At 46.5% G+C, this 23,798-nt stretch overlaps 2 protein-coding genes across 4 annotated transcripts in view; both read left to right on the plus strand.

The window, feature by feature from the left end:
- dnah12 (dynein, axonemal, heavy chain 12) overlaps nt 1-20,445 on the plus strand; it is a 29,084-nt gene extending 8,639 nt beyond the window's left edge. Inside the window, exons 25-73 of the mRNA XM_068598678.1 lie at nt 242-398; nt 508-680; nt 794-946; nt 1,031-1,270; nt 1,502-1,747; nt 2,226-2,345; nt 2,447-2,556; nt 2,675-2,858; nt 3,016-3,156; nt 3,228-3,311; nt 3,463-3,651; nt 3,739-3,858; nt 3,967-4,155; nt 4,233-4,384; nt 4,562-4,700; nt 4,816-4,982; nt 5,094-5,349; nt 5,436-5,732; nt 6,547-6,725; nt 6,877-7,069; nt 7,174-7,335; nt 7,432-7,626; nt 8,119-8,252; nt 8,325-8,487; nt 8,996-9,076; nt 9,538-9,714; nt 9,797-9,928; nt 10,010-10,099; nt 10,190-10,330; nt 10,449-10,690; nt 10,983-11,130; nt 11,785-11,930; nt 13,062-13,276; nt 13,892-14,084; nt 14,326-14,518; nt 14,623-14,795; nt 15,256-15,396; nt 15,514-15,672; nt 15,804-16,099; nt 16,833-17,086; nt 17,170-17,310; nt 17,389-17,526; nt 17,608-17,841; nt 17,942-18,130; nt 18,252-18,355; nt 18,462-18,804; nt 18,902-18,993; nt 19,085-19,152; nt 20,101-20,445. Of these exons, the coding sequence (XP_068454779.1) occupies nt 242-398; nt 508-680; nt 794-946; nt 1,031-1,270; nt 1,502-1,747; nt 2,226-2,345; nt 2,447-2,556; nt 2,675-2,858; nt 3,016-3,156; nt 3,228-3,311; nt 3,463-3,651; nt 3,739-3,858; nt 3,967-4,155; nt 4,233-4,384; nt 4,562-4,700; nt 4,816-4,982; nt 5,094-5,349; nt 5,436-5,732; nt 6,547-6,725; nt 6,877-7,069; nt 7,174-7,335; nt 7,432-7,626; nt 8,119-8,252; nt 8,325-8,487; nt 8,996-9,076; nt 9,538-9,714; nt 9,797-9,928; nt 10,010-10,099; nt 10,190-10,330; nt 10,449-10,690; nt 10,983-11,130; nt 11,785-11,930; nt 13,062-13,276; nt 13,892-14,084; nt 14,326-14,518; nt 14,623-14,795; nt 15,256-15,396; nt 15,514-15,672; nt 15,804-16,099; nt 16,833-17,086; nt 17,170-17,310; nt 17,389-17,526; nt 17,608-17,841; nt 17,942-18,130; nt 18,252-18,355; nt 18,462-18,804; nt 18,902-18,993; nt 19,085-19,152; nt 20,101-20,294 (8,427 nt within the window). The 3' untranslated portion in view covers nt 20,295-20,445. The remainder of the gene's footprint in view (nt 1-241; nt 399-507; nt 681-793; nt 947-1,030; nt 1,271-1,501; nt 1,748-2,225; nt 2,346-2,446; nt 2,557-2,674; nt 2,859-3,015; nt 3,157-3,227; nt 3,312-3,462; nt 3,652-3,738; nt 3,859-3,966; nt 4,156-4,232; nt 4,385-4,561; nt 4,701-4,815; nt 4,983-5,093; nt 5,350-5,435; nt 5,733-6,546; nt 6,726-6,876; nt 7,070-7,173; nt 7,336-7,431; nt 7,627-8,118; nt 8,253-8,324; nt 8,488-8,995; nt 9,077-9,537; nt 9,715-9,796; nt 9,929-10,009; nt 10,100-10,189; nt 10,331-10,448; nt 10,691-10,982; nt 11,131-11,784; nt 11,931-13,061; nt 13,277-13,891; nt 14,085-14,325; nt 14,519-14,622; nt 14,796-15,255; nt 15,397-15,513; nt 15,673-15,803; nt 16,100-16,832; nt 17,087-17,169; nt 17,311-17,388; nt 17,527-17,607; nt 17,842-17,941; nt 18,131-18,251; nt 18,356-18,461; nt 18,805-18,901; nt 18,994-19,084; nt 19,153-20,100) is intronic.
- Nucleotides 20,446-21,275: 830 nt separating this feature from the next.
- The window catches only part of asb14b (ankyrin repeat and SOCS box containing 14b), a 4,968-nt gene continuing 2,445 nt past the window's right edge, over nt 21,276-23,798 (plus strand). Inside the window, exons 1-7 of one of the 3 annotated variants that reach the window (XM_068597172.1) lie at nt 21,276-21,308; nt 21,440-21,490; nt 21,578-21,729; nt 22,312-22,364; nt 22,433-22,564; nt 22,657-22,815; nt 23,722-23,798. The exon at nt 23,722-23,798 is cut by the window's right edge and continues 169 nt beyond it. In XM_068597172.1, the coding sequence (XP_068453273.1) occupies nt 21,605-21,729; nt 22,312-22,364; nt 22,433-22,564; nt 22,657-22,815; nt 23,722-23,798 (546 nt within the window). In that variant the 5' untranslated portion in view covers nt 21,276-21,308; nt 21,440-21,490; nt 21,578-21,604. Of the gene's footprint in view, nt 21,309-21,380; nt 21,491-21,547; nt 21,730-22,311; nt 22,365-22,432; nt 22,565-22,656; nt 22,816-23,721 lie in introns of those variants that run through there. The other 2 variants (XM_068597173.1, XM_068597171.1) reach the window with 2 other exon arrangements.

Here is a 23,798-nt window from a genome sequence, read left to right on the forward strand (position 1 = left end):
CGCCTTTTTATCTGAAAACGTTACTTGTTTTGTTGGCTTTCTTAAATACACACATTCTAGTGTCACTAATGGGAATTAGGTTCAGTGTTTTTCTTAAATAGTTCATTGAAATATTTTTTAATAATATAAAAGGTACAAAGCAGAGTTTCAATCCAGAACAACTGACCTACATTTTTTATTTTCATAAGTGTGACACCAGAACAGGACCATTGGATAGTTATTGGGCTTTGGTTCTCTGTAGGGTTTAAAGAACTACTACAAACAACTCCAGAATCAGCTGAAGGACATTGTGGAGCTGGTGAGAGGGAAACTGCCCAAACAAACACGCACCACACTGGGAGCACTGGTCACCATCGACGTCCATGCCAGAGATGTGGTCTCGGAGCTTATTGAGAAAGGTACCTCACGGCACCCAATGCAGGGTCCACGGTAACAGAGCCTTGCCTCAGTTTAGAAAGAGCACATGATTGAAAAATCTAAGGCGTAAAGGTTTCTTTTTTTTACCAGGTGTATCAAATGATACAGACTTCCAGTGGCTAGCTCAGCTCCGCTACTACTGGAGCAATGAAAATGTTCGCGTTCGCATCATTAACTGTGATGTTAAGTACGCCTACGAGTACCTGGGGAACTCGCCTCGTCTCGTCATCACTCCACTGACGGACAGATGCTACAGAACCTTGGTAAAATATCTGACAAAATCGCCTTCTTAAACATGATCGTTCTTGTTATTGGAATAACGCTGAGTGAGCAGGTATTTCAACGTGCAGTGAAACAGCTAACCCTCTGTTTTTAGATTGGGGCTTTCTACCTAAATTTGGGTGGTGCGCCTGAGGGTCCTGCTGGAACAGGAAAGACAGAAACCACCAAGGATCTCGCCAAAGCGCTCGCTGTGCAGTGTGTGGTCTTCAACTGCTCCGACGGACTGGATTACCTCGCCATGGGCAAAGTAACGGCAGCGAAAAAGAAACTTTTTTATTCCATCAAATGCAAAAAAAGATTCGAACCAATCTTTCGATGCAATTTATCCTAGTTCTTTAAAGGTCTGGCCTCATCGGGTGCGTGGGCATGCTTTGACGAGTTCAACCGCATCGAGCTGGAGGTGCTGTCGGTGGTGGCCCAGCAGGTTCTCTGCATCCAGAGGGCCATCGAGTTGAAGTTGGAGTACTTTGACTTCGAAGGGACCATGCTCAAACTCAATCCCAACTGCTTTGTGTCCATTACAATGAACCCTGGCTATGCAGGACGCTCAGAACTGCCGGACAACCTTAAGGTCTGTACAGTGACCTTACAAAAAATCTAGTCGGTTACTGCTTTTATTCTGCATTATTGATTCTAATCTACAATATTGTATCCCAGCTCTTCAGCACATTATACAATGTATTGAATTAATGGTTCTTTTGCACGCATTCAGTTTAATGTAATATAATAGAAAGAAGTGTGCGATGGTCCAAGATGGTCAGTTACCTAGTTTTCCTTTCATTCTCTCATTTCTCTGGTTCAGGTGTTGTTCCGAACCGTGGCCATGATGGTCCCCAACTATGCACTGATAGCAGAGATCTCTCTGTATTCGTATGGCTTCCTAAATGCCAAACCGCTGTCAGTGAAGATCGTGATGACCTACAGGCTCTGCTCCGAGCAGCTCTCCTCCCAGTTCCATTACGATTACGGCATGAGGGCCGTCAAAGCCGTACTTGTGGCTGCAGGAAACCTCAAGCTCAAGTATCCCGATGAGAATGAGGACATACTGGTAATTGTGCTGAAATGAATGCATTTGCTAAACTGGCGCAGTCTGCCTGCGTAGCAGCAGCAGCTGAGTATCGGTGACGTACTGAGCAGCTTGAGATCTCGTTTTTCCATTAGCTAGTGTGATGCACGGAGCTGCGCTATGGCTAGTGGTTTCTATCGCATAAAACAGTATAAAACAGGAAATACAAGGTGTTATGAGAAAGTGTGAGTCACTGCAACCACTCGAACACCTAGCCATAACTGGCCACACAAAATATTCTGTGGTTTGCAGCAGCAGAATGCGAAATTAGCTGTGGACAGACACAGACGTGCACACACACACTCACTCACGGAGGCACACATATGATGGAGTTGCATTATCCTGGTGGAAATGATAGTAATAAAGAGTCTATACTCTATGCCCTAATTATAAACTTCTCTTGTTTGTTAATTGGTTTGCCCTCTTTAACACTCTTGTCTCCGCATGTTATAACGTCCAGCTCCTGAGGTCCATAAAGGACGTTAACGAGCCCAAGTTTCTCTCCCATGATATTCCGCTGTTCAACGGCATCACCAGCGATTTGTTCCCAGGCATCTCCCTTCCTGAGGCTGACTATCAGGTCAGATATATTGAATATGTTTCTTATTCTTTTGCCCTAAGTCTAACAGCATTTATTAATATTGTCACATAAATTGTGATGGCATTTCACATCCTTTTCAGCTGTTTCTGGAGGCTGCTAAAGAGTGCTGTGGAAATCACAATTTACAGCCAACACACACCTTCTTAGAGAAGATGATCCAGACATATGAGATGATGATAGTCCGGCATGGGTATGTTGTTTTTTCATTTCACTGTCGTCATATTATGACATCCTGTTGAGTTTCCTGCCATAAAGTTTAAAGGAAGTATTTGATATTGCATGATAATTTCGGGTTTGTTGTGTATCAGGTTCATGCTGGTGGGGGAGCCTTTTGCCGGTAAGACCAAAGTACTCCACGTCCTCGCCGACACGCTGACTCTGATGAATGAGCGAGGGTACGGCGAGGAGGAAAAGATCATCTTCAGGACATTGAACCCAAAGTCCATCACCATGGGACAGCTCTTTGGACAGTTTGATCTAGTTTCCCATGAGGTACACCTGCGGCACTTAAATTGATTCTGCATCGTAGACAAATGCAACATCTGTGTATTATCACAGTATATCACAGTGTTGCTGTAGATCTGGGACACACCAGGTGGCCCTCTCTTCATCTTAGTCTTTTTCCTGTTTTCCTTTTCCTCGCATTTAGTGGACAGATGGGATCGTGGCCAACACTTTCCGCGAGTTTGCGTCGGCTGAGACACCAGACCGCAAATGGGTGGTGTTTGATGGTCCCATAGACACACTGTGGATTGAAAGCATGAACACTGTGCTGGATGACAACAAAAAGGTACATAATGCACAGTGAATATGTTACAGTATGTTATATTCATTTGTATTCCACACTCTCTTTCTCTGCAGTTGTGCCTGATGAGCGGTGAGATCATCCAAATGTCCAATCAGATGAGTCTTATTTTCGAAGCGATGGATCTATCACAGGCCTCTGTGAGTTGAAGTTTAACAAGTCTCGAAAAGTCACAAAAACGCTTGACCCGATGTGAATTCACGTTGTACCTCCAGCCCGATGGACAGGATGCGATCGGCTGTCGTAAAAAGGTCTCTTTTTGGTTTGGGGTTGTTTTTTCCTCCACTGCAGCCGGCCACGGTGAGTCGATGCGGTATGATCTACATGGAGCCGTCTCAGTTGGGCTGGGAGCCCTTAGTGGTCTCCTGGGTGAACACCCTACCCGATGTCCTGCAGAGCCCCGACAACCGATCCCTGCTGCAGGAGCTCTTCCACTGGCTGCTGCCGCCCGCCCTCAGGGTGCTGCGCAAGCACTGCAGAGTAAGGACGGCCCAGAAAACAACCAAACATCAGCACCAAATAGATCTGTGGAACATTTTAGACGTGTTTGCTTTGCGTTGTCCACAGGAAGTTGTTTCCACCAGCGACAGTAACACCGTGGTGTCCCTGTGTCGACTGTTTGAGATGCTGCTCGCCGAACCGGTGAAAACGAGTAATGCCGATAAAAATATTCGCACCTGGATCATGGTAAGACGACAAGAATCACGTTACTCTCTTATTTGGAACTGCTGTTTACAAACCTCGCATGCAAATGATTCAGATTTTTTGTTTCTGCACCTTTTTGTGTAATTGCAGGCGGCTTTTTCCTTCTCCCTGGTGTGGTCCACGGGCGGCAGCTGTGACGCAGACAGCAGAGAGAAGTTCAGTGAGTTCTTCAGGGTGACTCTGTTGGGACGGACAGATGGACACCCTATCCCCGCCGCTGTGGGGAAATGGGAGTGTCCAATGGATGAGAAAGGGCTTGTGTACGACTACGTCTATGAGGTGTGGCGCAAAGACACCCAGAGGATTGTTTTTTGACGTGTTTAAATCAGTAAATCACACCGTAATCTCTTGAATAGTTCCAAGGAAAAGGCAGCTGGGTTCACTGGAACAACACTATCAAGAATGTCAACCTGGGCGACAAAAACACCAAAGTGCAAGAGATCATTGTTCCCACGATAGACACAGTCCGCTACACCTACCTCATGGATCTCGGCATCAGATACGGAGTGTTAGTATTCTTGGAGGGTCACAGTGGCCCTGATACTCACACATTCATTCCTGAAGTGCATTACTGCCTTGAATTATTGATTGACTTCTACTGTACTTGTGCCACATTTTCTTACCTATTTCACTCTCTGTGTTATTAACATTTCATCTGACAAAATCCACTGGTTTCTCTCCTTAGGCCGTTCCTCTTTGTTGGTCCAACTGGCACTGGGAAGTCCGTCTATGTGAAGGAGAAGCTGATGAACAATCTGGACAAGGACCGCTATCTCCCCTTCTTTCTCAACTTTTCAGCTCGCACAAGTTCCAATCAAACCCAGGTCAGGAATGACAGAACGTCCACGCAGAGTTTTGGATCGCCAGGACATTATTCGACTGTTATAACCGAGACATTTTAAATAGGTGTGTTGATTCTGTATCTGTTGCGTCCTCCAGAATATCATCATGTCCAGGTTGGATAAGAGAAGGAAGGGCGTGTTGGGGCCCCCCATGGGAAAGAAGTGTGTGATCTTTGTCGACGACATGAACATGCCTGCACTGGAACAGTTTGGAGCACAGCCTCCTGTGGAGCTCCTTCGGCAATACATAGACCACGGAAACTGGTATGAACCACTGTTCGACGCCGATTTTATAGCAAACTAAGAGAATGATAATAAAGAAAGAGGAGTATGTTTACTGCATTGGACAAGCTAAATGCAATTGTTGTCTGGTAGGTATGACTTGAAGGATACCTCCAGGATCTCTCTTGTTGACCTCCAGCTCATCTCCGCCATGGGCCCCCCCGGCGGCGGCAGGAACGCCGTGACGCCCCGCTTCCTGCGGCACTTCAACATCGTCAGCATCAACGCCTTCAGCGACGAGACCATGGTTCGCATCTTCTCCAGCGTGGTGGCCTTCTATCTCAAAAACAACGAATTCCTGCCGGAATATTTCACCGTTGGCAACCAGATAGTCACGGCGACGATGGAAGTGAGTCGCCCCCAAAAAACGCACAGTTATATCACAGGATCTGAACGTTTTTTTCCTAATCAGTCGATGCGTTTCAATTCCCAAAGGTGTATAAGAAAGCCGTGGAGAATCTGCTTCCAACTCCAGCCAAGTCCCACTACACCTTCAACCTGCGGGACTTCTCGCGCGTCATCCAGGGCTGCCTGCTGCTGAAGAAAGACTCGCTGGAGAACAAACGCACGATGACGCGCTTGTTCGTCCACGAGGTCTTCCGCGTCTACTACGACCGCCTGGTGGACGACAAGGACCGAGCGTGGCTCTACGAGCTGATGAAGGGCATCCTCAAAGATCACTTCAAAGAGTCCTTTGACCAGGTGTTTGATCACCTGAAGCAAAGCGACAGAGTAAGTAGTGTCATTTGCTGTTTCACATAATCATAATAATAATAATTTACTAAATGCACATCGTGTTGTGTTGAAGAAGGCTTGAAACTAGAGATTGAGACATAAACTCATGTTTACAATGTTTACTGAGGGAATACATCAAGAGAGAAGTAGAGTCATTTATATAGACTTCTATACAACCACAGGAGTCGCCCCCTGGTGGTCAGGAGAGAGAATGCAGCTTTAACACATGAAGCATAGACTTATATACAACCAGAGGAGTCGCCCCCTGTTGGTCAGGAAAGAAAATGCAGGTTTAACACATGAAGCATAGACTTCTATACAACCAGAGGAGTCGCCCTCTGGTGGTCAGGAGACAGAATGCAGCTTTAACACATGAAGCATAGACTTCTATACAACCAGAGGAGTCGCCCCCTGGTGGTCAGGAGAGAGAATGCAGCTTCAACACATGAAGCATAGACTTCTATACAACCAGAGTTGTCGCCCCTGGTGGTCAGGAAAGAGAATGCAGCTTCAACACATGAAGCATAGACTTCTATACAACCAGAGGAGTCGCCCCCTGGTGGTCAGGAGAGAGAATGCAGCTTCAACACATGAAGCATAGACTTCTATACAACCAGAGGAGTCGCCCCCTGGTGGTCAGGAGAGAGAAAACGCAAGTTTAGGCATTTCCGCATTGCCTTCACTTTTCAGGCTTGATTTCTACTTCCTGCTGAATAAGATTGAATTTATGTATTTTTGGATATGTACTAATGAAACGAATAGTAAAATCTATGTTTTCTAATATGTGCCATGCATTTTCTTCCATTCCCAGCTGGTCGAGGAAGATATGCGGAATCTTCTGTTTGGCGACTACATGGACCCCGAACTGGAGGATGATGAGCGCTTGTACGCTGAGGTGCCCTCAATGGAGAGCTTCTCTGAAGTGGTGCAGTCGTGTCTCGACGAATACAACCAGATGCACAAGAACCGCATGGACCTCGTCATCTTTCGGTAAACACCTTCTGTATTATAGAGTCAAATTTACTACATAATAATCTCACTACAAAAAATGGAGGGTTTGATTTTTTTTTTTAGAATGAGCATGCAATCAAATAAGTTGACTTTTTGTGCACAAAGTCAATGTTTTATGTGCACTACGCAGCTACGTCCTGGAGCACCTGTCCCGTATCAGCCGTGTGTTGAAGCAGCCGGGAGGCAACGCCCTGCTGGTGGGAGTGGGAGGCAGCGGGCGCCAGTCCATCACCCGTCTGGCCACGTCCATGGCCCACATGACCATGTTCCAGCCAGAGATCTCCAAGAGCTACGGCATCATCGAGTGGAGGGACGACCTCAAGGTCAGCCTTCAGGCGTCGGACATATACTTCTGCGTCCTTCTGTGATTCTGGTTGCTCGATGATTTTTTAAACATTTCTCCATGTATCTTCGAATAACACTTCAGATGCTGCTGAAAAAGGCCGGGGTGAAAGGTCAGAAGACGGTGTTCATGCTGACTGACTCTCAGATCAAAGACGAGGCTTTTCTGGAAGACGTGGACAGCGTCCTGAACACCGGAGAGGTGCCCAACCTGTTCGCCATCGACGAGAAGCAAGAGATCATGGAGGTAGGTCGCTTATATCCTCGCAGTGCAACGTTCAGCTTGTTTAAAGGGCCACGCTCGTTCATCTTTACCATGTATACTTTATCTCTCTCCCTCCAGACGGTGCGTCCCTTCGCCCAAGCCGGCGACAAGACTTTGGAGCTGAGCCCCCTGACGCTGTTCGCCTTCTTCGTGGCGCGCTGCCGAGAGAACCTTCACATCATCGTGGCCTTCAGTCCGATCGGGAACGCCTTTCGAAATCGCCTGCGCCAGTTTCCGTCGCTCATCAACTGCTGCACCATCGACTGGTTCCAGGTGCTGTGCAGGCGTCAGGAACTAATGACGGCTTACAGTTTGTACTTCATCTTCAGGAAAAGACACTGAAAATCCGTCATGTGTTGGAGATAAAAACAAAGAAAAGGGTGAAAAAAGTAGAGGACTGGTGTTACAAGCCGCCTGGATTTGATATTGAAAATATTATACTATATGCCATTTGATCATGAATTGATTATCATAAATATTTGAATATTACAAAGGCATATTTATGCTTAAATGATATTCACATAATCCTCTCCCTCCGGTGCGAGATGAGCCTCTTGAATTTGCGTCCAAAGTGCTGTGAAAACCTTTCCCTTATGATTGCCAACACAGCCTCCATAATTCCCCAAATATGATCGTGTGACTCCTTTCTTGACAAATAGGGCGAGTAGGGCTGTCGTTCGGCTGACAGACGCTGCTCCGCAGTGTCGGCGGTCCGCCCTTGTCGCCCGTCCTCACTGTAGTTTCTTCCCCTTGTGCCCCCGGCAGCCGTGGCCGGAGGAGGCCCTGGAGCGAGTGGCCAACTGCTTCCTGGGCTCGCTGGAGATGAGCGAGAACGAGCGGCAGGAGATCGTGCCCATCTGCAAGACGTTCCACACGTTGGCCAAGCAGCTCTCGCTGAAGTAAAAAGACACGGTTTATTAGTAACCTGTATGTGAATCATGAGTCCTTAATTACACCAATTTCCATTGCAGATTCCTCACGGAGTTGGGTCGGCACAACTACGTGACGCCCACGTCCTACCTGGAGCTGATCGCAGCTTTCCGGCTGCTGCTCACTCAGAGGAGAGAAAATGTAATGAGAGCCAAACAGCGGTACACCAACGGTCTGGACAAGCTGGCCTTTGCTGAATCTCAGGTGCATGCGGCACTGTTTCCAGAACAATAGCATAAACACTACCGTTCAAAAGGTTTGGTGTCACACAGACACATGTTCAAGTTCTCTCAAAGGAAAAACAGTTTCGTAGCTTCTCTCTCCAGCAGAGCTGTTTTCAGCTGAGTGACATCACTGCACAAGGGCGTTCAAGGGCTTTCAAGGGTTTTCTATCCTCCATTAGTCTTCTAAGTTGATGATCAAACACAATGTACCATCAGAACACTGATAGCTGCTGGAAATGGGCCTCTATACACGATGTAGATGTTTCATTAAGAACCAGACGTTTCACCTAGAATAGTCTTTCACCACATTAACAATGTAGAAAGTGTATTTATGATTCACTTCATGTTATCTTTATTTTAAAAAAACAGTGCTTTTCTTTGAAAAATAAGGACGTTTCTCAGTGACCTAAAACTTTTGAATGGTAGTGTATGTTATTTTTTTGTTCCAAAATGTTCGTCCAACTCACTTCATCAATGTCTCCCTGCAGGTCGGTGAGATGAAGAAGGAGCTCGTGGACCTGCAGCCCAAACTGGAACAGGCAAAGATAGAAAACACCAAAATTATGAAGGTGAAAACATTTTAAAACCCGATTCACAACAGTAACAGCGGCCTTATTTATAAATCGTAGAAAAGAGCAAATTTGTGCATACATGAACGATCCGGACCGTTTTCACTGTCATCTGGTAACAGATAAACCACATATTTAGAAGAGAGATATACGTTTTATAAGCCACAGCTTTGTTTTATGCATGTGTTATTGAAAAATAGCTCTTTTAATTTCCTCTCATCGGTGAAACAAACAGAATAGTCACCTTTAATGTTCGAGCCAATGTTGGCGACAATCATCAGAACAATACAAACATTCAAGTTCTCTCATGTGGCTGAAAGTCCACTGCAGACATAAAGACTATGGAAAGAAATTCTGCAAAATTAACTTTGTGTGTGCCTGTCCTTGTGAATGACTGACCCGTACAGTGTACAGTCGATATGAATGTACTGAATGTAATGGTTTGACGTGGCCACTCGCAGGTAATTGAAGTGGAGTCCGTAGAGGTGGAAGCCAAAAGTAAAATCGTACGCGTTGACGAGGAGGCGGCGACCATTAAAGCCAACGAGGCCTCGGCCCTGAAGGCAGAGTGCGAGAGCGACTTGGCCAACGCCATCCCCGCCCTGGAGGAGGCCCTCGCGGCCTTAGACACGCTGAAGGTGAGCGCCCGGCTCGGTCGAGCCGCCTCAGAACCGTCGCGGTTCAGAACCGGTGGATTGAGACGAGCTGCCTGTGTTTCAGCCCGCCGACGTCACGATCGTGAAGGCGATGAAGAACCCTCCCTCGGGCGTGAAGCTGGTGATGTCGGCCGTGTGCGTGATGAAGGACATAAAGCCGGATAAGATCGCTGACCCGGCTGGGACTGGAAAAAAGGTGAGGAAAGATCTCATGAAGGAATCAAACATTAACTTTGCGATGAGTAATGTGCTTTCTAATGTGATGTGTTTCGTTTAGGTTTTAGACTACTGGGGTCCGAGCAAGAAGCTACTGGGCGACATGAACTTTTTACGAGATCTTAGAGAATATGACAAGGACAATATTCCTGTAAGTGACAGGAAAGTAGTCGTATTTAAAGAACGAATAAATGCCACTCGTATCCTGCTCTGACTATCGCCTCTAATTTTTCTTTTTCAGCTGTCCGTGATGCAAAAAATCCGTCGGGAGTACGTTACCAACCCTGACTTTGACCCCAGTATTGTGGCCAAAGCGTCCTCTGCAGCAGAAGGTCTGTCCAAGTGGGTCAAAGCAATGGAGATGTATGACCGGGTGGCAAAGGTGCAGTGTTTTCTGGCTCTGCACAGGCGTGTTTCTCTCCACTGGTCCTGCATACACATACATGTACATGAATGCTTTCTTCAATTCATTCTGTGACCTCTGTTTTGGGGTCTTTAAGGTCGTGGCTCCAAAGAAGGCCAACCTGGCGGAGGCGCAGGAGTCTCTGGGCGCCATCATGGCGGTGCTGGACCAGAAGCGGGCCGAGCTGAAGGAGGTGGAGGACCGCCTAGCCGCCCTTCACAAGACCTTGGAGGAGAAAATGGAGGAGAAGGCCCAGCTGGAGATCCAGGTGGACTTGTGTGCCAGGAAGCTGAAGAGGGCCGAGAAGCTCATCGGAGGTCTGGGAGGAGAGAAGACCAGGTCAGGATGATGCTTGTGTTCATTTTATCACTTTTTACTGTTTACACACAGATTTTACACAATGTTTGCTCATCGACATTTAGGTTAAAGTCATGGAAATGAGGGTAAAAGTCATGAAAGTTTGGTGGAAATTCATAAAAAAGTGGTTAAAAGTCATGGAAATGTTGTTAAAAGTCATAAGAATTTCATGAAAGGTAATGGAAATTGGTTAAAAGTCATGGAAATCCATTGGTCAGCATGTGAATGAACCCTGCACAACGTGCCTTTAACTGGATGAATCTCTGTGGTTCAGATGGTCTAAGGCGGCCGACGACCTGCAGAACACATACGACAACCTGACGGGAGATGTCCTCATCTCCGCCGGGGTCATCGCCTACCTGGGAGCCTTCACTGCCGGCTTCAGGCAGGACTGCACCAGGTCCTGGACCAAGCTCTGCCAAGTACAAGTCCTCCTGGTTTTAAAGTCACCGTCTCTGAGTTCAGACATACCTTAAAGGCTTCCTATCTTTAGTCATACCTTAAAGGCTTCCTATCTTTAGTCATACCTTAAAGGCTTCCTATCTTTAGTCATACCGTAAAGGCTTCCTATCTTTAGTCATAGCTTAAAGGCTTCCTATCTTTAGTCATAGCTTAAAGGCTTCCTATCTTTAGACATACCTTAAAGGCTTCCGATCTTTAGACATACCATAAAGGCTTCCTATCTTTAGACATACCTTAAAGGCTTCCTATCTTTAGACATACCTTAAAGGCTTCCTATCTTTAGTCATAGCTTAAAGGCTTCCTATCTTTAGACATACCTTAAAGGCTTCCTATCTTTAGACATACCTTAAAGGCTTCCTATCTTTAGACATACCTTAAAGGCTTCCTATCTTTAGACATACCTTAAAGGCTTTCTATCTTTAGACATACCTTAAAGGCTTCCTATCTTTAGACATACCTTAAAGGCATCCTATCTTTAGACATACCTTAAACCTTCCTATCTTTAGACATACCTTAAAGGCTTCCTATCTTTAGACATACCTTAAACCTTCCTATCTTTAGACATATCTTAAAGGCTCCCTATCTTTCTCTTCCGCCTTTCTCGGTGTCTGCAGTCTCGGAAGATTCCATCAGCAGACGACTTCTCTCTCAGCAAGACCCTGGGAGATCCCATCAAGATACGGGCCTGGAACATCGCAGGCCTTCCCAGTGACTCTTTCTCCATCGACAACGGCGTCATCGTCGGTAATTCACGTCGATGGTGAGTCTGTACCGCCGAAAAATGTTTTAAAATTCACTAGATACTGCTCGTGCGTTTGAGAAAAGAAATACACAGTATGGGCCCCGAGTCACACGGCCTGATTTTCAAAGTCTCTTTTAGAAAAAATAAAGTAACTGTTGTATGTAAGTACTTACCGAACTTGCTGCAGCAACCGTAACGCTTCACTAAACTCGTGATGAGTTCCCCTTAACAAAGTTGGATTTCACTAACAAACACATCCGCGTAACCGTAAGGCTTGTGGGAATCTAACAAAGCAATCTATGTCCTTATGAACCCCCAGATGTTTCTGCATCCAGGTCGTAGAGCACCACAGAAGCTCCTGAAGATGTAAAGCACGCAAAAATCCAACAATGTTTTCCAATAAACCAAGTAACCTTTCTATTTTTTAACCGAAGAACACATTTATTTTACTAAAACACCCTCTCAATATGTCAAAGCTTTGGTTTGCAATGATTTTTGTTGCTGGATTCAGATTCCTTAGGTCCTAACCTTTCCAGAAAGGTGTGTTTTTAGTGTGTGGAATGTTGTTAAGGCCCTGAACCATGGAGATGGAAAACTCAGGGACCGTTGGAGTACAGATTGTGCTCAGAATCATGCTGGATGTTATAAAATATGTGATTAAAAATGCATTAAATGAAATTTAAAAAATTCTGAAAATAATTATATAAAATAAGACAAGTATTAGAACTCATTCGGGGTTCATACAACTACTTGAACACGAGGAAAAGAGGTCCAGACGTCCGATGGGGTGGAACGAGTTGCAAAAGTGAAATGTGGAAACAAATAGATAATATTCAACCTTGAATTCCTAAAGGGACAATCCACCTCTCAATCTTAAACACCTTGTCTAGTTTTGGAGACATCAGCCATAGAAATGTCTGCTCTTTCTCCAAAAAAACCCACATATTTTCTTTTAATCGTGGTTCTACATGAAATTAGAAAGAGCCGTTGCCGTTGGGTTTTTCAAATGTATTTTTCGGCGCTTTGTGCCATACGTCCATTTGGCTAACACCTGAACAATCTAGATTGAGAAATAGCACAATAGGTGAGAGGAAGAATTTCTGTTTTTGATCTTGAGGTGAACTCTCTCCAATGCTTGTGTTCTCGTAGGCCGCTGATGATCGACCCCCAGGGTCAGGCCAACAAGTGGGTGAAGAATTCAGAGAAAGACAACAACCTGAGCGTCATCAAGCTCACAGACGGTGACTACATGAGGACTCTGGAGAACTGCATTCAGTTTGGAACGCCGCTGCTGCTGGAAAATGTGGGAGAGGAGCTGGACCCCTCGCTGGAGCCGCTGCTGGTCAAACAGATCTTCAAACAAGGTGCTGGGAATGTGATGAGCATGAAAAAAAGACATATTTTATCACATCCAGCATGAGTTTGTGCAAGATTTGCCAAAAATGTTTGTCCAGCTTCATGGTTCAGGGCCTTAACAACATCCCACATACCTTTCTGGAAAGGTTAGGACTTAAGGAATCTGAATCCAGCAACACAAATCACTACAAAACAAAGCTTTAACATATTGGGAAGGTGTTTTAGTAAAAAAAAAAACTGTCGTTCGGACTTTACAGGTAGAAATAGGAGTTCATAAGGACATAGATTGCTTTGTTAGATTCCCACAAGCCTCACGGTTACGTGGATGTGTTTGTTAGTAAAGCCTGACTTTGTTAAGGGGAACTCATCACGAGTTTAGTGAAACGTTACATCCCTGCAGCAAGTTCACAGAGTTAGTTGAGTACTTTAATTCAACAGTTATTATTTTGTAAACATATGTATATTCTCACAAGGGTTACAGTATTGCAGCACTTTAAAAGAAGTTCATAAACGTTGTGGTTGCAGAGATACTTAAGTTTAAGTTTTAAGAAAAAGAGACTTTGCAAATCAGGCTGGGTGACTCTGAGCCCAAAAGGTTTTAAGGAAGTGTTCATTCCACCCAGGCGGCATGGATTGCATCCGGCTCGGTGAGAGCGTGATCGAGTACTGCCGCGATTTCCGCTTCTACATCACCACGAAGCTGAGGAACCCGCACTACCTCCCGGAGCTGGCCACCAAGGTGTCCCTGCTCAACTTCATGATCACCCCGGAGGGCCTGGAGGACCAGCTGCTGGGGATCGTCGTGGCCAGAGAGAGGTATAGCGCCCATGAAACCTTCACATTGGTGATGTGCCGCCTCAGTGCCGCCTCCTTTTACATGCTGGAAGAGGAGAGAAACACTCTCAATTTGGTTAAGAGTCATGGAAATTTGGTTAAAAGACATGGAAATCCATTGGTATCGCGCCTGTGAAAGCTTCACGTTGGTTATGTGCCGCTTCATGCGCCGCTTCTTTTTTCTCGAGCGTCGCTTTTTTTCCCGCTTCGTCTCCTATCACAGGCCGGAGCTGGAAGAGGAGAGGAACGCTCTCATCCTGCAGTCGGCGGCCAACAAGAGGCAGCTGAAGGAGATCGAGGACAAGATCCTGGAGACGCTGGGGTCCTCCGAGGGAAACATCCTGGAGAACGAGAGCGCCATCCAGATCCTGGACTCTGCCAAGATCATGTCCAATGAGATCAGCAAGAAGCAGCAGGTGCGGACGCCCGGCACGAACAACCCGAGACCTCGGACCGCTGGGACGACGAGTCCCATACGCGGGGATCTAACGTCCGGCTGGTTCTTTAACACGTTTCTCAGATTGCAGAGACGACGGAGTTGAAGATAGCGGAGTCGAGAGAGGGCTACAGAGACATTGCCAAGCACTCCTCCATCCTGTTCTTCAGCATCGCTGACCTGACCAACATAGACCCCATGTACCAGTACTCGCTCAGCTGGTTCGTCAACCTCTACACTAACTCCATACAGGACAGGTGAGTCCACCTGTTGGGATATCACACGTTTAACGAAGAGGAGGATTAATGCAGCAACTGACTTGGTTAATATTTGGATATCAGGCTTACTTATTGTCTCAGGAGGTCAAATGACTATTATTATTATTGGCATTAGACATGTATTTATCTACCATTATATTCATATATTTCACTGCTTTTGTTAACCGAAGACCTTTGGAAAACCAATTTCCATCATCAAAAGAGTTTGTCCACAAAAACCAAGCTTTAATTGTACAGCAAATTATCACTTTACACTTCATATAGAGAGCTGAGATTGTTCTGCAATTTTCACATGCCAATATATAGCTCGCATGCAAGGGACTTTAAAGGGTTTTAAACTCACCGCTGACATCTGACATGAACCTTTAGGCTTGAATGACGTATCGGAGTTGGTCTGGGTTCATCTGAAGCTTCCCGTGTTTTGCCTTTTTTTCTTCAGTAACAAGTCAAAGATCCTTGAGCGGAGGCTTCGATACCTGAACGACCACTTCACCTACAACCTGTACTGCAACGTCTGCCGCTCTCTGTTCGAGAGGGACAAGCTCCTCTTCTCCTTCCTCCTCTGCTGCAACCTCCTCCTGTGAGTGTTGAGGCCTAATTAATGACATCACTCCAACTTGATTTCTGGCTTTTAACCGCACGCTCAGATGAAGACATACCAAGTGAATGTGCTCGGTCCTCTTCTCTGTCCACTCAGTGCTAAAGAGGAGATCGCGTACTCTGAATTCATGTTCTTCCTGACGGGAGGAGTCGGCCTGCAGAACACGGTCGCTAACCCTGACCCCAGCTGGCTTCAGGACAAGAGCTGGGACGAGACCTGCAGAGCCAGCGAACTGCCCGGCCTACACGGAGTAAAGTAAAAAGCATCACTCACTCCAACCCCAAAATACATTTTTTATGACTTTACGTCTGCAACTTCCCTCGCCTGTTGTCGTGAATTCCTTTTCGGCTAATGGGGGGTGAATCAATGTATTATTTATTCCACAGAGAGGCTTTCATCAAACTCCCAGAAGCCTTTCAATCTATTTACGACAGCAAAGAACCGAGCAACACCCCGCTGCCCGCTCCGTGGTGCGAACGACTCAACGACCTGCAGAAGATGATCATTGTTCGCTGTCTCAGGCCGGACAAGATTGTTCCGGCTGTGACTAAATTTGTGACGGGCAACCTGGGGAAGAAATTCGTCCAGCCCCCTCCCTTCGACCTGAGTAAGAGCTACCTGGACTCCAACTCCACCATCCCTCTGGTGTTTGTGCTGTCTCCGGGCGCTGATCCCATGGCTAGTAAGTCCCTAGAGTTTCACTGACTGACAGTCAAGGTTCCTCTGCAAAGCATTGTAAACTAGAAAGATGCAGATCTCTGGCGGGCGTTTCAGCAACTGTTTCAAGAAACCACAAGAGAACCTCGGGCATGCAGCCATAACTGGACGCCCAAAATATGATGCAGCAGAATGTTAACAGGGTTCATACGTTCATGAAAACCTGGAAGAGCCATGGAATTTTAAAATGGGTATTTCCAGGCCTGGAAAAAGTCATTGAGTCTGAAATAATGAATATGCCTTGAAAAGAAAGAGGCTCAAAATATAAGCAGCATACATACAGGCATCTATATAAATGTTTATTCTTTTAATCAAACTATTGTCTCTCATTCATTTGAGTCATTTAAGGTTTACTGTATGCTTTGAATCCTCATTGTTAGTTTAAATACTACATTTTATCACTTTTTACTGGTTACACACACATTTCACACAATGTTTGCTCATGAACATTTGGTATAAAGTCATGGAAAAGTGGTTAAAAGTCATGGAAATTGATTTTAAAGTAATGGAAAACTAGTTGAAAGTCATAGAAATGTGTTTAAAGGTCATGGAAATGTCAAATAAAGTCATAGAAATGTAGAAGAAAGTCATGGAAATGCATTGGTCAAAATGTGTATGAACACAGTTTGCCGTGGACAGACACAAAGACGCACACTCACTCACTCTCTGACCGAGATAATAACAGCATCCCTCCGCAGGCTTACTGAAGTTTGCCAGTGACAAGAACATGGGCGATGCCAAGTTCCAGTCCATCTCTCTGGGGCAGGGCCAGGGCCCCATCGCGGCCAAGATGATCTCCACGGCCATGCAGGAGGGCACCTGGGTGTGTTTGCAGAACTGTCACCTGGCCGTCTCCTGGATGTCCAGGTTGGAGAAGATCTGCGAGGACTTCAGTCCGGCGACTTGCCACCCGGACTTCCGCCTCTGGCTCACAAGCTACCCTTCACCCAAGGTAAAGCCCAACGCGCACACAAATGCCTAACGAGACAAATGACTCTGATCGTGGCTCTGAAGAAGCGTCCTCTCTGGCATCAGTTCCCAGTCACCATCCTGCAGAACGGGGTGAAGATGACAAACGAGCCTCCGACGGGACTCCGACTCAACTTGCTGCAGTCCTACCAGTCGGATCCTGTTTCGGACTCGACCTTCTTCACGAGCTGCCCCGATAAAGAGCTGGTGAGAGGAAAAATTCTCTTTTGTTGACCCCAGAGGTCCACAAGAAGGACGTCCTCTGACTTTGGTTTCCTTCGCTAGATTTGGGAGAAGCTCCTGTTCGGACTGTGTTTCTTCCACGCTCTCGTTCAGGAGAGGAAGAAGTTCGGCCCCCTGGGCTGGAACATCCCCTACGGCTTCAACGAGTCCGACCTGCGCATCAGCATCAGGCAGCTGCAGGTATTCAATTCGGCGTTTCGCTGGCCGCGTTTCCACGCGATGAGAATACGACGATGTAAGTCTTGTTTTTTCCTTCTTCAGCTGTTTGTGAACGAATACGACGAGGTGCCCTTCGAGGCCATAACTTACCTGACGGGCGAGTGCAACTACGGCGGCCGCGTGACGGACGACTGGGACCGGCGGCTCCTGATGACCACGTTGGTCGACTTCTACAACCAGGACATCATCGAGAAACCCCGCTACCCTTTCTCGCCGAGCGGCGAATACTTTGCCCCGCCGAAATCGAGCTACGACAACTACGTCGTGTTCATCAAGGTGAAGCCAGCTGAGATAAATATATATATCTAAATACGCAATTTTTTTTCCCTCAGTAATGACTTCCAGCTGATTGAGCATGATCTCTGTTGCGCTCCAGGAGCTTCCGCTGAGCCAGCATCCCGAGGTGTTTGGGATGCATGAAAACGTGGACATTTCCAAAGATCTCCAGCAGACGAAGCTGCTGTTTGATTCGCTGCTGCTCACTCAGGGAGGAGGGGCTAAAGGAGGGGCTAGCTCTGGCAGCGACAACACGCTGTTCGACATCGCGAACAACATCCTCAATGAGGTACAAACTAATCAAACCTCCTCATTGTCTGTGCCTTCCAATGAAGTGCCGAATTTCCGTTGGTGTTTCCTTGACATTGATTGTAATCTTCACGCTCACACGCTTACTTCCCTCCCGGCAGCTTCCAGCTAATTTCGACCTAGAAATAACGCTCTTGAAGTTCCCGGTGCTCTACGAGGAGAGCATGAACACTGTGCTCGTCCAGGAGATGGAGCGCTACAACACGTATGGACGAGCGTGCGTACATTTAAGAAACACAGCGCATCGTCACCTGGACGGTTTAACTGCTGTTCCTTTGCTCTCTCTCTCTCTCTCTCTCTCTCTCTCTCAGGCTGTGCAGCATGATCCGCGTGAGCCTGCGGAATCTGTTGAAGGCCATCAAGGGTTTGGTGGTGATGGACGCCGAGCTGGAGGCCGTCGCGGGCAGTTTGATCGTGGGAAAGGTCCCAGAGAAGTGGGCCAAGTGCTCTTACCCCAGCCTCAAGCCGCTGGGCAGCTACATCACCGACTTCCTCTCAAGGCTCAGGTTTTTGCAGGATTGGTGCGACACCAGGAAACCCGACGTGTTCTGGCTGTCCGGGTTCTTCTTCACCCAGGCCTTCCTGACCGGCGCCATGCAGAACTACGCCAGGAAGTACCACATCCCCATCGACCTGCTCAGCTTCGATTTCCAGGTCAAAAGACGCACACCTTTGCGTTCCCTTAAAGATACGCTCACGACCCTCAAAGTAAACTGATCTGCGGTTGCGTTCCCGTGATCTCGTCTCGCAGGTTCTCGATATTGACAAGTCGGACGAGGCGCCTGAAGACGGCGTTTACGTAAATGGGTTGTTCCTGGATGGAGCTCGATGGGACATAAGAAGGTAGATACTTTCTCATAAAATAATTACACGCGGTGATAGTGGAGCGCAAGAAGACTTGATAATAAACGTATATTGTTTGTCTGCCTATCAGTGGAGTTCTGGCTGAGCAGCAGCCCAAAGTCCTGTTTGATATGGTTCCGATCATCTGGATAAAACCCAGTGAGTAAATACTTTGCTGTCGAATGTACATCAGAGGAAATGTTCATGTTTCGAGGTTTCACTTTATTGTCAACTCGTAACTATTTTATACCTTCATATGTTTTCATGGTTTTCATTCGTTCATCTCGTGATCTCTGGCACACCTGGAGGGGAGTCGCCCCCTGGTGGTCAGGAGAGAGAATGCAGCTTTAACACATGAAGCATAGACTTCTATACAACCAGAGGAGTCGCCCCCTGGTGGTCAGGAGAGAGAATGCAGCTTTAACACATGAAGCATAGACTTCTATACAACCAGAGGAGTCGCCCCCTGGTGGTCAGGAGAGAGAATGCAGCTTTAACACATGAAGCATACACTTCTATACAACCAGAGGAGTCGCCCGCTGGTGGTCAGGAGAGAGAATGCAGCTTTAATACATGAAGCAAAGACTTCTATACAACCAAAGGAGTCTCCCCCTGGTGGTCAGGAGAGATAACGCAACTTTAACACATGAAGCATAGGTTTCTATACAACCAGAGGAGTCTTCCCCTGGTGGTCAGGAGAGAGAATGCAGCTTTAATGCATAAAGCATAGACTTCTATACAACCAGAGGAGTCGCCCCCTGGTGGTCAGAGGAGAGAATGCAGCTTTAACGCATAAAGCATAGACTTCTATACAACCAGAGGAGTCGCCCCCTGGTGGTCAGAAGAGAGAATGCAGCTTTAACACATGAAGCATAGACTTCTATACAACCACCCCTTCAGAGTGAACTCAGAGGTCAAAAGGTTACTGTCACAACAGGTTTTTTACCATAACTCAAGAATTAATTAGCTAATTACGACAATCTGCCCCGCTGTTGATGAAGCGATGACGTTTCGGACGAGCGAGTGACCACGAGGTGAAAGTTCTAGTTTCCTCTTCACTTCCTTGACTCTCTGCATTCGTCTCTTTGCTTCCTTCTCTCCCTGCAGCTGAAAAGAAGATCGTGGACGAGGCTCAGCGGCTGTACGTCTGCCCTCTCTACAAGACCAGCGAGAGGAAGGGCACCCTCTCCACCACGGGCCACTCCACTAACTTTGTCATTTCCATGGTGCTGCCCACCAGCCGGCGGCCTCAGCACTGGATAAAGCGCGGCGTCGCCATGCTCTGCCAGCTGGACGACTGAAACCTGACAACAAACTGTTTAAAGCACTTTTACTGTGAAGGTTTCAACACTGTGATGCCTTTTTTTAATTATTATTATCCTCTGTACATTCACGATGCAAAAATAATTAAACATGACAACTGTGTGTGACCTCATACGCGTTTCAAAGCTACTGGTCGTGTTTCTGGATAGTTTTGACTGTGCACAATGAGGTTTGCTGTTAAAATGCCAACAAAATACAAAACTGGATCGTTTTCTGACATAATTTCCACAATAACACAAACAAATGTGCCTCAGACGCGTCGTGGCATTTCAACACATACCTTTTAATCCAAAGCTGGCTCTGAGGTTATTCCAAAACAAGCAAAATGAAAGAAACAAATACTTTTTGTATCATAGTTAACAACGCTTACAAGCATATTATTACTTCACACAGCAAACATGTTTTCTGTACTTTGAGCTGTCGCCCCTACAAAGTGTACGTTCAGTAAATATCAAAGCTCCACTTGTTCTGGTTGAGTTTCTTCACACCAGCCAACAGGAATCATTTTCTGGCACCGAGCCGGGCGAGCGTGTAAAACATTGCTGCTGCAACACAGACGTGGAAAAGCAGCGAAAGCTTTCAAAATGTCTTTGAATGAAAACCAGGAAGAAGGAAAAAAAAAGGATGTTTTATGTTAAAAACTTGATAATCTTGCGTGTCCGTTCATCCAGAGGCCGTGGTCTCTTTTCTCAGAGCTGGCATGTCTGTGTTGGCTCCTCACTGTGAGCTCATAATGTGCTATTCATTCATCAAACATGTCCGCTGAATGATCTCTGACGGATGTGTAAACAGGGGCCTCATGCGTTGGCAGCGATCGTGCTCATGTGAGCTGATATCGCCGGCCGTCGCTCAGCGGGTCAAAGCGACACGGAGGTGCCGGCTGTGACGACCTCGTGAGCTGATATTTATAGCGTCAGGGATATAAATAGCTGCAGCCTGCTGGCTCGGCCGCTGTAAGAGCCACCCGAAGGCGCACAGCCATTTCACTGAAGGTAAACACCGGACGGTTCATAAGTAATACCTCAATAAAGGGGGGGGGGGGACAATCTGATTAAAATGTATAATTTAGGAAATGCTCTCAATCTTTTGCGCTGGTTTTGGCCTCACTGTGAACTCTCTGCAGGACGGCACGCGACCTTAAAGAGCTAGTCGGGACTGCTCATCGGGATCATAGGTTCTTGCACTTTTGACCACTAAGTGTAAATGGTGCATACAGCTGCCAGGTGTTGTTGTTGTTTACCTGATGACCGTGTCCCCTCAGAGCGAAACCCTCTCTCTGGACTATCAGATGAACAAAGAGGCGGAGGATGACTTTTATCAATCGGAGGACGACCTGGATGAAGACGAGGCGACGCAGTACATCATCGAACAAAGTCTGATCGAGTACAGGAAGCTCAAAGGATTGAACCCACGGTTCGTCTCCGAGCGCCGCGCACCGGTAACCTTTTGGGCCCATTTTTTAAAAACGTAAACTTTATTATCTCCACAACCAGAAACAAGATTTATTAACTTCATCTTCAGTGCTGTGAGAATAAACATATGTTTGAACTGTTAAAGTTAAGTACTTACCTAACGTGCTGCAGTGACCTTAATGTGATAAGTTCCCCTTAACAAAGTCAGGTTTCACCAACAAACACATCCACGTAACCGTGAGGCTTGTGGGGATCCAACAAAGCAATCCATGTCCTTATGAACTCCTATTTCTACCTGTAAAGTCACAAAACGGCCGCAGCTTCTTTCCTTTTTTTCCATCGGCGGACTATACTGAAGGCAGAGGCTTCTCTGAAGGATGTTTCTGCTTCTGGGTCGTAGAGCACCAGCAGAAGCTCCTGAAGATTTAAAGACACCTTCCCAATATGTCAAAGCTTTGTTTTGCAGTGATTTCTGTTGCTGGATTTGATTCATTAGGTACTAACCTTCCCATAAAGGTGTGTTATGTTGTTAAAGAATGTTCTCGCTCATCTCCCGTTCAACACTTTGAACTTCTTCCCGTAGCGACCTGACGCCCGGCGAAGACCCCGACGAGATCTTCAAAGCGATCAAGGAGGGTAAGATGAGGAGGGGTTAGTTACCCAGATGATAGAAGTGCTGACGCAACGTCCTCGTGTTCGTTCAGGGGACGAGGAGGCGTTGGTGAGGCTGGCGCTGCAGACGGAGACTCTGTCCAGAGTGGACGAGCGAGGATGGATCCCTCTGCACGAGGCCTCGGCGCACGACAGCAAGAAGATACTCGAGATCGTCTTCTCAGGTAGTGAGAAGGTTACGACTGTAATCTGTGACTCTTTTAAAAAAAAGAAAAATCTCCGTCTGACATGTCGAGTTGGTTGTTTCGCGCTCCAGCGTCACCCCCGGGTGCAGCCCAGTGTCGCACCCTGAAGGGTGAGACGCCGCTGTTTCTGGCCGTGGTTCACGGACTCAGACAGAACGCCACGTTCCTACTGCAGAACGCGTGCAGCCCGGACCTCCAGAACGACGAGCAGGATTCTCCTCTCGTGGCAGGTCTGAACGCATCTTACAGGCACAAAGAGATGTTTTTGGGGGATTTGTTTTTTGTTTGTTTAATCTCAGACTCAGTGATTGTTTTATATAACTGTAAATCATAGCTTGTTTAATGAAAGGAAAAGCCCAAAACTGCTATAAATTAATGCATTCAACACCGTAAGTAATATACAAGTGAAATATATGGTGAGAAAATTCAAATAGCCCCGATAGACTCAATGGACCCAATGGCTCTAATGGGCCCAATGGACCAAATGGACCCAATGGCTCTAATGGGCCCAATGGACCCAATGGACCAAATGGACCCAATGGCTCTAATGGGCCCAATGGACCCAATGCCCCCCAATGGCGCCTAATGGCCCCCAATGGCCCCTAATGGACCCAATGGACCCAATAGCCCCAATGGACCCCAATGGACCCCAATGGCCCCTAATAGACCCAATAGCCCCAATGGACCCTAATGAACCCCAATTGGGGCCATTGGACCCCAATGGGTCCTTGCCTAAATTGTCTCTGTACTAAACCCTCTCTAACTTGATTCTGCTTCACTTTATCAAAGTCAACCTTTACAGAGAGAACGTTCACATGTTGAATGTTCACATGTTGAATGTTCACATGTTGTGTTATGATTTGTTAGAGTTGTGACTTTACATCATTTAAACTAATAATCATCCTGAAAGTCATTTTTTTATAGTTGGACCTGAAACCTTTTCATTTCTTTGTATGTCATCTTCATTTCCTCTTAACCAGAAACATATAGACTGATATTTACACATCAACATCTCACATGTGTAGCTTAAATTATAACACAACATTATTCAAACATCCATAGTGGATGCACAGATACACCCTTTTTAGTTTAAGGCCTTAAAATAGGTTGGTTTATATTGCTTATTTATTTCTCAGCTATTCTGAACGACCAGTACGACTTGGCCACGCTGCTGCTGCGCTACGGGGCCACAGTCGACCAGACGGGACCCCTG

The sequence above is a fragment of the Clinocottus analis genome, unplaced genomic scaffold (assembly GCF_023055335.1).
Source record: "Clinocottus analis isolate CAN_PGR_092001 unplaced genomic scaffold, fCliAna1.0.p SCAF_4, whole genome shotgun sequence".
Taxonomy (NCBI): Eukaryota; Metazoa; Chordata; class Actinopteri; order Perciformes; family Cottidae; genus Clinocottus; species Clinocottus analis.